Source organism: Protopterus annectens, chromosome 8.part0, assembly GCF_019279795.1.
Source record: "Protopterus annectens isolate FY-2018-M chromosome 8.part0, PAN1.0, whole genome shotgun sequence".
Classification (NCBI taxonomy): Eukaryota; Metazoa; Chordata; order Ceratodontiformes; family Protopteridae; genus Protopterus; species Protopterus annectens.
In genome coordinates this window covers 1,582,158,399-1,582,171,241 of record NC_056741.1, presented here as the reverse complement: position 1 = coordinate 1,582,171,241, position 12,843 = coordinate 1,582,158,399, and the positions used below count along the sequence as shown (strand labels likewise).

The 12,843-nt window shown below is 40.4% G+C and overlaps 1 protein-coding gene across 1 annotated transcript in view; it reads left to right on the top strand.

The window, feature by feature from the left end:
- Positions 1-12,843, top strand: part of SCN3B (sodium voltage-gated channel beta subunit 3) — a 379,056-nt gene that overhangs the window by 238,339 nt on the left and 127,874 nt on the right. The window contains exon 2 of the mRNA XM_044081132.1: positions 4,631-4,797. Coding sequence (XP_043937067.1) covers positions 4,631-4,797 — 167 coding nt within the window. The remainder of the gene's footprint in view (positions 1-4,630; positions 4,798-12,843) is intronic.

Below are 12,843 nucleotides of genomic sequence, written 5' to 3'. Positions count from 1 at the left end.
TACCCCTGGAAGAGGTGTCAAGGAAAACCTTATTATTCTTCTTTCACTCCACTAGCTCCAGGAGGTACCCAAGCTGTTAAATGAACGTGAGTGATGGTAACCTGTGTTGTAGTGAAGACTTTATCCCTCTAAATCAGTGTAGATGGATACTTCATCATCTCCTTTTTTAGCCACTCATTCACATTAGGGCTGCAAAATGACCTTTGTGTTTTTTTTACAAAGTAGCCCAATTATTGTGAAACCCTAGGATTTCACCTACTTTGATGTTTACTTATTTGACCTAACCAGATAGGCCAAAGTGAAAGTAGCTGGTTTAATCAATGGAAGGGTGAAAACTGCAGAAAGGGAGCACTTAGTGAACTAATTACTATATCCTCCATGTTGAAAATGACATTAGCTCTCCTAATGTCCAAAGATGCCCCTAAAACCTAATATGTCCTTCATTGCCTATCACTCTTTAAATTCTTCAACCAAGTAACCTTTTTTTCCTAATAATGGCTTATACCTAGGCTCCTGAGAGGTTTTGCCTCGCATTTGTTTATACTCTCCTAGTTGTCCACTGGTAGAAGAATGTCTTTCACCTAAGCTGACATCAAATATTATGACATTCTCTGGTGATTAATAGCAGTTAAAGCAGTGGAAAACATCCTGACATCCTGCTCTGAACCAATGTGAAATAACTTACTCATCAATTCCCAAGTATTCATCTCTGCAATATATATATATATATATATATATATATGTGTGTATATATATATATATATATATATATGTATATATATATATATATATATATATATATATATATATATATATATATATATATATATATATATATATATATATATATATATATCTAAAACACAAAATGAAATGTGTATGAAGATCCCAAACTATTATCTATACTTCAGCAAGATGGCCAGCTAACCTAAAACATCAACAAATTAGTGATACTAAATCTTTTTCAGGTCATTTGGCACAGCCCTCGTTCACATCTACCAAATCTTCATATTCTTTAGACTCCCTAATCTAATCTAAATTCATTTGCTATTGTTACTTGCAAAAATACAAATTCTTTCTCATTTTCCATCATTCATGTATAGATTTTTCACCCTTTATCCTCAAATTCTTTGACAACCTCATATCATGCTCAGTTTACCAACCTCATACCAGGCTCAGTTTACCAACCTCATACCAGGCTCAGTTTACCAACCTCATACCAGGCTCAGTTTATTAACCACATACCAGGCTCAGTTTACCAACCTCATACCAGGCTCAGCCACAGTGGTGCAGCAGTTAGCATTGTCACCTCACAGAAAGAGGTTTTCCGGTTCGATCCTCGGCTTGGGCGCCTTCTGTGCCGAGTCTGCATGTCCTCCCTGTGGCTGCGTGGGTTTCCTCTGGGTGCTCCGGTTTCCTCCCACATCCCAAAGACATGCTGTAGGTGATTTGGAGACTCTAAATTGGCCCTAGGCGTGAGTGCGTGCGTGCGTGTGTGTGCCTTCTGTGGAAGGTTGGGCGCCGGGCTGGCAACTCGACACTGTAAAACTCCACTGCCAATCTTGAGAGGACAGGTGATTCACTGTGGTGACCCCTAACCGGGAAAAGCTGAAAGAAAGAAGATACCAGGCTCAGTTTACCACCCACATACCAGGCTCAGTTTACCACCCACATACCAGGCTCAGTTTACTAACCTCATACCAGGCTCGGTTTACGAACCTCATAGCAGGCTCAGTTTACCAACCTCATACCAGGCTCAGTTTACTAACCTCATACCAGGCTCAGTTTACCAACCTCATAGCAGGCTCAGTTTACCACCCTCATATCAGGCTCAGTTTACTAACCTCATACCAGGCTCAGTTTACCAACCTCATACCAGGCTCAGTTTACTAACCTCATACCAGGCTCAGTTTACCAACCTCATACCAGGCTCAGTTTACTAACCTCATACCAGGGTCAGTTTACTAACCTTATACCAGGCTCAGTTTACCAACCTCATAACGGGCTCAGTTTACCAACCTCATACCAGGTTCAGTTTATCATCTCTACCATTCATGATAGTGCTTCACTGGCTCCCATTCCAGTAAATATCAGAATGGTTAGAAAATTATTGTAGTGTTTTTTGTTCTTGGATATATCAAAATGGTGCTACTGCTTATGTCATTGTATTTCACTCATTTACCTACTGAGTAGCTATGTCTTCCTCCCATGTAGAATGTAATGCACAACTAAAGGCATAAATGAATCCAGTATTTAAATGTATGTAGACTTTGGAGCTCCTGTAAGCACAAAGTCATTATAGCTCACCAAAACTTAACTCCATGCAAAATAAGGCAAGGAAGATGATAAATCAAATCTGTCTTAACTTCATATCATTATCAGAAAGGATAAGCCAGTTGTTTTAGATATGAATCACACCTTTTTACCTCCCACTAATCTTCAGAGCAAGACAGATAATCAAAGATATTGAGATGATATAAAGGGACACATTGTTAATCTCATGCTAGAACATACCTCTCAGCTGTCCAGATTTTTGCAGAATGTGCAGATTTATGCCTTGTATTTTTAGCATGTTCCTCATAAAATTTTGGTTTTCTGGCAAATCACTGGTAAATCATTGAGGACTGAAGTCAGAAAATGATAGATATTTAAATTTCAAACTCTGTAAACTTCAAAAAATCAATTTTAAGGTAAAACCTGCCATTCTGTCAACTTTCTAAGACTGTAACAACAATATTTAAAAATTGCCCCTATTCTGGGCCTTTGTCCCACCATTATTTATGGCTTTGTCCAGATTTCTTGCTCTAAGAGGTTGACAGGTATACTAGAACTACTCTATCATTGTCTGTTTCATGTCCCAACTACACCTTCTGTATTTCCGATTCAAAAGCTTCATGTCAAGCAGGAAATTGAATGAGTTTGTTGTGGTGAGGGCAGAAGTTTCTGTGACCCTGAAAGTAAAACTCTAAACCTATTAATGTTAAGATTATATCACAACTGTTCGAAAGAAAGCTAAGATACTGCCATGTGAACTTTTTTATCTTTAATAGTTCTTCTGTTCCCCATTTGACTGCTGCAACCTTATGTCTTGCTTTCAATTTCCCATTTTGTTCACCATTGAGACTTGAGTTGCTGTTTATTGGTTCTATAGGATGTGACCCTTCAGCAGTTTCTCATCCTGATTTCAAGGAGAGCAGACCCTAATCACTACTTCACTGTAAAGTTATGGGTAATGTCTTCCTTCAGGTTGAGCAGAGTGAGGGTGTGAGCCATAATTACACAACAGTTAATCAGTCTGTCTGAGTTATGTGCAGTGATATCAGACATGTAGGATATGTACTTCTTTGAACCCTGAGCAAGAGAGCTGTCATGCCCAATCTCAAAGAGCGCAGTTGTAATTGTAAGGCATCCACCTTCATCAGAGATTGTGTAAGCAGTACAAAAGTCCCACACCCTCTCTGAAGGACTGGGGAGCTGACACAAAGCCATATCATCCTAACCTTATGACAGCTTAGTGTTTCTCCAAAACCAAAGACACCAGGGGCACAAACAGATGTCTTGCCTCTGTGCCAGTGGACTGGCTGATGCAGACTCTTAAAAAAATGATAACTGGCATATAGGGCCATGGCTGAGAGCTGTAGTTCCTGTGGTACAAGGTTTGATTCCTTAAGCCCTCATTTTCCTACTTTTACACAAGTCACTTAACTGGACAGTATTTGTGGACAACCAGTAACCTCAGTGGTCCCCTGGACTACATGCCTAGTAACTACCTATGAACCTATGAATCCTGTGTGATTTAACCTTTTTTATATAAGAGATAACTGAAACACTTTACAGTATCAGATCATTTTCCAGTACTAGTGATGAAACAGCAACTTTGGTGCTGGAAGTACGAAAAGGCTGTGGGTTCCATTCTCATGCCAAGGGATTGGACTGTTCACTCTGTAATGCAGCATTAGAGAAGTGCTGTACTCCTGACTGTGTGGTCCTTCAGATGAGATGTCAAAATGAGGTCTCATCTGCTTGAGTTGGTGGTAGCTCAGGTGGAAATAAAAGATCCCAAGGAACCTATTGAAAAGAATAGGTGAAGGTCCCTGATGCTCTGGCCAAATTTTCCCTAGTAGTAGAAATACCACCTCAGGTCTCCCCTGAAAAGAGGCCTAGCGAGACTAGCCTGGCTAGCTAGCTAGATAAATAAATAAGTACAATAAAAAGGTGCTGTCTACATCTAGAAATGGAAATATCGTCTTTAACAGAAGGCTACATTATGGCTGCTGTCAAACTTAAGACTGAATGAATCATTTGAAGAAAATGGGCAGAACTGCAGTTATTCATAATGTCAATGTACTGAAAATCTTTCTGAATGCAGATTTTTTTTCTTTGTAATAACAGGCATGACTTAAATTGTTTTATCAGCCTAGATGCTACTGTCAATATGATTTACTTTTCTACACCATTAGGTGGCACCAGATCCCATACTCTGCTGTTGACATTTTTGAAACTGGGCTTTGGGCTACCATAAATAGCACGAATACTGCTGTTCTTATTTTTGGTGATTGATTGCTTAACACTTGGCAGAAATCCTTGAGAATAAATGTAATTTATTGCTGTTCTCCATTTTCTTTTGCAGTTGCTACTTGCCAGGCAGTCTGTGTGGAGGTGTTGTCAGAAACAGAAGCAGTTGTGGGATCGAATATGAAACTTCTGTGTATTTCCTGCAAAAAGAGGGAAGAAGTGAATGCCATCACAGTTGTCGAGTGGTTTCATAAGGCTTATTATAATGACACAGACATACTTGTATGTATTACATTCATTCCTTTCTGTTTTCATTGTGTGAAAACTTCATGCCTGGTACTTAAAAACTTAACCATGTTCTCACTTCAGACAGGTAAAACTTCTTACCGCAGCATTGCTAATTTATTTTACTGAATTTGTTTTTATATATATATTTTGTTGACCATGTTAACCTTGTTGGGCAATGCTTATTTTTGGAGGGGGACCTGGTTTCTGAGAATGCATATTAATGGATTTAAGGAGAAGAAAGAATGAAAAAAGAAAAACAGTCAAAATTTTACGTTTACAGTAGGTAGTAATCAGTGTTTCAGAATACATACAATATGCTATTATTAATTAAGCATATAAATAAAGACAAAAACTATACTACAATAACTTTCAGAATAATAGTAAACACAAGCAACAGCAACAACAACAAAGGCACCAAACCAAGTAGAAAAAGCACAACAGTTGGATTCACCAAACACGATTTAATGCAAAATTTCTGTCTCTCTGACGTCTCGGCCTCAGGCTGAGGCCGAGACGTCAGAGAGACAGAAATTTTGCTTTAAATTGTGTTTGGTGAATCCAACTGTTGTGCTTTTTCTAATAGTAAACACAACCCTAAAAATTTTGGACATCCATTAAAGAAATCTTACATTACGGCCAAAAATTGAACCCAAACCCCTCTCCCAAAAACTCGCCACTTGAAACTGCAATATAGTTCAACTCTTATTTTATAGATAGTATAGAAACTTTAACCAAGGATTCCTTAACATCTAATTCTAACCCTGCCCAACAGCCAAATATCAACATGTCCACTTTCCCCTTTAAACCTGTGCCCACATCCTATATGAAACTACTCTTAAACCTAAACCATACTCTTCATCAGCTGATGACCTTCCAAGTGAGTACCTAAAATAGCAACCAATAGCATTGCTATCCTGTTTCAATCCTTAAAAATAAGTTAATCCAGGAATCCCATGTTCCCTCTCTCTGGAAAATATCTTTTCCCCTGCATAAAGGAGGAAATTTAATCGACATTAATAACTTTAGACCTATAGCAATTTTATCTTCTCTTGCCAAAATACTACAAAAATGTATTCAAAATCAATTGCTAGACCATCTCCTGCAGGAAGAACTCCTATCCCATACACAACATGGTTCCTGTCCTTCCCATAGTACTAGCACTGCCCTTCTAACCTATATAGATATGTAAATAAAGCTAGAGATAATGGCAAATTAGTCTCTTCCTTATTTCTAGGCATGTCTAAAGCCTTCAACACAGTTTGCCACAGCAAACTTCTACTTCAACTGTCCTCAATAGGTCTCACTCGGCCCACCTTTCTGTGGTTGAAAACCTACCTGTCCAATATGTATCAATCAGTAAAATGGCAGTGTATGCTCTCCCCTTACCACCCAGTCACCACCGGTGTACCACAAGGCTCTGTTCTTGGTCTCCTCTTCTTAACATTTTCACCTGCACCCTCTATACTTCCACACAACAGGCCACCCTAATACAATACACAGATGACTTCACTCTCATTTTTGCATCTGACAACATGGTACACCTCCAAAAAGTGATGCCGGAAGCTTTAGCAGCCACTGAAACATGGTTTGATAACTCACAATTCATGCTCAACACAAAAAAGACCAAACTATTAGTTTTTCCCCATATTCCTCTCTCATGGAAAAAAAAAATTAAAGTCCTTTCTCGTGATAATAAAACCATTGAAGTCACTTCTCATAGCAAATTAATAGTTACAATAGTGGACGATAATCTTACATTTGACCTGCATATACAAAATTGCAAAAGAAAAACTCATCAAAATCTAAGGATGCTTTAAAAAGCCAAAAATTTTCTCATGACACAACTAAAACTACACTTGCCACTACTTATCTCCTCCCCACACTTTTTTATGGTACTCACATCCTTACTAACCACCATGCTTCACAAAAATTAAAACATGAAAAATGCTATAACAAAGTTACCAAATTTGCAGCATTTGACATGACTGTGAAAAGAGAATCAGCACTCTGCAGTTCTGCACCCCTACCCAAAGGTACTATATACCCGTGTAGTCAGGCACAACCAAGGGTGTAGGTAGACATACACAGTACAGAAATATGTCCAGTTGTCCTGAGCAGACTGTGCTAATGTCAACACAAACCACAAACTGTTCAGAAGTGAGTAACGTACTAATGACAGTATACCAGTTCACAAACAGTGCATGTGCCTGATATTCATAATTGGTAGTACAACATACTTAGTTGTCCTCGCCCCTCTCTCAGGGGTGGAAGGTTTCAAATATCCCACCTAATATATTGCATATGCACAGCTGTTGCTGGTAAAGAAATGGGCAGCTATGGACCTTCTCCACACCCATCGTGTACATCCAAAAGCTGGTTTCCCTACTGTCTTCCCCTCTTTGTGCACCCTTTATCACCACATTCCTATCTCCCCATTTACTTTTCTGTCAAAGACATGAGCTCGGGGGTTAGCGGGAGTGAGCACTTGTAAACAGTAGTAAGCAGGTTTGCACCAGTGTGCGCATGTGTGCGCTTAGCTTAGCATTGCTGAGATATGATAAGCTATGCCAATCTTAGCTTAGTATTGCTAACATAAAATAAGCTAAGCTAAGCTTAGCTTAGCATCGCTAAGTGTCGCACCAACCCGCGCAAACCCGCTTACAACTGCTTAAAAGTGCCTTAGTCACTCTGTATGACAAGGCCCTTGTACTGCTCAGCAGCAAAATAAAATACCTATGTCAGTCTCAAACCCCACACCTTGGACTCACCAGTCTGCATGATGTACCACTAGGCCACAGCAGATATACAATAACTTGGTACTGAAAGAAATATAACATGCATTACAAGGAGTGAATGTAAAGGGAAAATAGGAAAGCCATAGGAATACATTGCAATAAAGAAATATAACATGCATTACAAGGAGTGAATGTAAAGGGAAAATAGGAAAGCCATAGGAATACATTGCAATAACTACTGTTGTATGCCAGTTAATTCCCTAATCCCAAAATAAAGTACATACTCCCATGTATCCAGTGTTAGCATTAGAAGGTGTGAGTAAACCTACACACTGAGAAGAGTGTACTGGAAGAAGCAACAGTCAGGTTTCAGTACAACATGCATTTCACTGGCTACAACCCAGCCTCAGATAAGAGACATATACCAACCTTCTGACTGACACAACAGTGTCCACAGCAAACAAGCATGGTCTACACCTTGCTAAACTGAAAGGCCTACGCCTACCTAACCTATCGTTTTATAGCAGCATCCTGAAATCACAGTGAGAACTGCAATTACCACACAGCAGGCTGCATGGAATTACTAAATGGTGGGCACCAATTGGTGCAGAGACCATCACATGCACATGTGCAGATACCTACAAAAGCAGCCTGTACTTGCTGTCCACACATGCAATAATATTATTGCAGCAACTGGAGAGAGAGAGAGCGAGACAGACAGACAAACAGACAAACAAAACTAACAGAGGCAGTTGGAGACACCAACCAGAATAAAAAAAAAAAAAACAAACAGAGGCAGTTGGAGACACCAACCCAGAAAAAAAAACAAACAGAGGCAGTTGGAGACACCAACCAGAATAAAAGAAAAAAACAGTGAGTGTTGGAGACACCAACCAAATAAAACAAATACAAACAGAGGCAGTTGGAGACACCAACCAAAAAAAAAAAAAATGTCAACAGGTACAACAGACAGAGGTGAGAAATACAAAGGTAAGGTATGTAACAGAGATGTATTTGCTGGCATCCGAATGATGTGTCTGAAGGGTACTCTACATACTGTGAACCCTCCATATGTGGTAGCGGTCCGTATCTATATGTATATGCAGATGTGCATAGGGCAAGGGACATACTGCAACTGTTAGTGAATGCTGGACATATATATGTATTTGAAGGTTGCTATGTGCACATATCTATGTAGGTTGTAGTGCATGGCATTGAAAACAGTAAGCATTGCAGGTATATGTCATGTGGTGGTTAAATGCTGTGGGACTGAGTTACAGCCAGTGAGGTCTGCCACAGCTATACGGCATAAGGACAGCGAAATGCATTCTGCATAACACTGTGCAATATTATTACATAATTGTATGTCTCACAACTGTTTCATAACTGATATTCCCACCATGAAAGGTGGGCAGTATATGTGCCTATATGTGCATGTATATGTACAGCAATGGATGTTTACAAGTATGTGTGTGTGTATATATATATATATATATATATATATATATATATATATATATATATATATATATATATATATATATATATATATATATATATATATATATATATATATATATATATATATATATATATATATATATATGTATATATGCATATATTGATATATGTATGTATATATCCATATATGTATATATATATATATATATATATATATATGTATATATATATATATATATATATATATATATATATATATATATATATATATGTGTGTGTGTGTATATATATATATATATATATATATATATATATATATATATATATATATATATATATATAAATATATAGATATGTAGATATATACATATACACATATATACATATATCTAGATATATACATATATAGATATATATAGAGATATATAGATATATACAGATATTTATGGACAGCACAGTATGGTGTATGTTCACATTCCCTGGTAACACTGTCTTGTGTGTTTCCTGTAGTCTGCACAGATTACATACCTCAGGCATAGGTATCTGTAAGTAGGGGCACACAGTACTATAAGGTACACAGGAAATGCTCATCTGTGTCAGCATACATTTATGTGTTGTATGAATGTCTGATGTGTGCGTAATGATGCCTGTACCATGTCCGCAATTACATGTGTGTTGCAGGGTTTGCGTGTGTACCTAGCAACATGTATACTCTGTTACAGCAGTATGCCAGCTATATTAACAACTGTGCACATATGTTAGGCAGGGGTATGGCATCAACGACTAGGCTGGGTTACTGGTTATACTGTAACTGTACTTCACATACATTGCAATGGATGACATATTTCTTCATGCATTAGCTTGATATGTACCCCCGTGGCAAGGCTGTGTATTGGATCCCAAACACTGTGCCAAGTACAGGTGTATACTGGTTTGTTATATGGAGTGTGGCAGGCAGTGTCAGCCAGTTGTGGGCTGAGCACTGATATGTGGTATTGAATGTGTGTATCCTCTGACAGATGAACAGATGCTATATATGGCAGTTATCTGATATTTGTACTGTATAATATTATGTGTGCCACATGACTTGCTCACACATATCGTTTACTTGTCTTCCAGGCTGATGACTCATCAAAGGAATCCCTCCTACACAGCCGCAGAGGAACAGGAAATCCACCACGGCCTGGTTCAGCACTATACCCTGCTTTTTTCCAGGGCCAGCCAACACCAAAAGGAGCATACTGCACTGTGGCAAGATCTTGTTCATCGGGTAAATGACATAGGCATGCATAACCAGACATATGAGCAGGTACACCTTCACTGCAGTGATTTAATTAGACATGTCCGGCGGCATGCGTCTGATATCCATAGACAACAGCTTGCCACGGGTGGTGGGGTGGCCATACATCCCCCCTCACCAGAGTGGAGGAACTGCTCCTAAGTGTGGTGGCTCCTGGCCTACAGCAGCAACAACATCACACATGTGTCATCATGGAGGCCGGAGCCACCCAGCATGGTGACATGGAGCGTGCAGGTAACATGCCCTAGCTGTAGACTACTGTTACCTGTATTGTTAGATTATGCATATGTGAGATGTGTACTGTGTTTAGTAGTTGTGCTGCCTATTGTGTGCAATACTGATATTGTGAATAGTATCTGTGCACCTATGCCTGTTGTTCTACTGTAGTTTAGCACACTCACAGTAGCAATGCCACAGTTGTAGCCACTGACAAACTGTGTCATATTCTTGTAGGTCCCTCTGGTGTGACAGCAGGGCAGACGACACATGCTGGTGAGTGTGTTAACACTTTAAAGTTGGCATTGAAATGTGCATGTCATAGGCGAGGTGTAGGCCATGTACACATAACACACCTACGCATAATGCATGCTGTGCATGTTTGCTGTGAGACATTAAACATCTCAGTAAAGTCAGTAGCTGTCTCAATCACATGCAATGCACAGAGCATCAGACACAAATATGGCAACACTGTACTGCACATTGGATAGGCATAGTTGACACTCATGTACACAACATAACAAGTTTGTCATATGCAGTACATGTCAACATGCTACACATGTTGTAACTGGACACCTGCTGCTAGGCCACACTTCAGTATCCCACATGTCATTCACACATTACATATATTATACCTGAGGGGTAGGGGCCTAGCATGGGGCTGTGCAACACTCTTCAACACATAACACAGTCATGTTAGGCAATACTCCATATTGGGCACCTTATACACCCTTGTGCAACATGGCTGTATAATTGTGAACTTAGCCATGGCACTGCGGTTCAGGTACAGCATGCTAGGCAGTGGTCTAGCACACTTTAGTGGCCTTGAGTGACCACATGATGCATGATGATGGCTAATGGTACTACACCCCATACATTTACAATGGCTATGTCCAGGATTGTTATTCCATCACGTACATATGCACCACTCATCCTGTGTGTGTACATAGCATGCATGTGCTAAACCTGTGTCCACAATTATCTGCTACAGACACAGACACTGCAATCAGACATGGAAATCCATGTGACACACAGATAACACATGCAGCCATGGTATGTATACATGTGACTGATGGTGCACAGGACATTGCAGAGCTTATAATACTTGCACATAAATGTTGTGTCCTTGTACACATTGTGTTCCAGAGTGTAGGCAATCACTGAACATGTACACACATGCATCACAGCCATGTACACTGTCATTAACTATGGCTGTCTACACTCACACTGCATGGACTTGATCAGCACTTATTCTGCATGCTGACACATGTGATGCTACTGTTTGCCTTGTGATACTGTCACCCACCTTCATCCACTATTGAGTATGTTTTGGATTGCTGTTATGTGTGTGTATCTGCTGTAGTGAAGAGTGTGCATGTGTTCATGTGTGCATGTGTTCCTGTGTGCATGTGTGCATGTGTGCATGCATTCATGTGATCATATGTGCATGTGTGCATGTGTTCATGTGTTCATGTGTGCATGAGCAGACCGTAAACCGTGTTTCCTATCTTCTTCTCACAGGTGCTGAGTTAGGGGTTGGCAAAACCAGCAGGCGACCTGAAGCCACTGCCATGAATAGTGGTAATGATGACACGTATTGTGGCACAGGGAGATTTGACAGGGTCTGTCATTGGTCCACCAATCGACAGTACACAGCGTTCAACCCCATCTATGCGCAAACTCATACTGCCATTACATCCCTCACCACCAATGGTCATAGGCAAGGGACAGCATACAGTTGGCATTGACCAGGAGAGTGTGGTACACATGGCACTTGCATCCCCTCACAGCAGCCATAGCCGTAGACCCGGAACGGTACCACATAGGCGGAGGTCCAGAGGTTCTCGGGGGAGCACCACTGGTCGTATTGCCGCTGGCAGGCGTGCCCTCACAGGTCTTACGATGACCACTATGTTCCAGGCTGTAATGCAGGCTCAGGCACGTATGGAACAATACACCAGGCAGGGACTTAGGGCACAGAGGGCACATTACACCGCTATCAATGACAGCATCCGTGACCTTGTCGGTGCCATCCGGACTTCCACCAAGGTCATTGATAGACGTTGGAGGGAGACAATAGATGCCCTCCACAACATGTCTTCCTTGAGCCAGGACTATGCGGGACGGTTGCGATGTCGACACGGATGCATGCCAGCAACAGCAACAGCTGGCAGTGGTCGCTGATGGCCCACAGTTCACAGCCGCTCCCGTAGTGGCAGTACCAGCCCCAGCAATGCTGGTGCTGGCCTGTACATTGACCATCCCAGTAGACCACGTGCACGTGGCTCTGGCTAGTCTCAGCAGGGACATGGGTCCAGTCATGCCTCT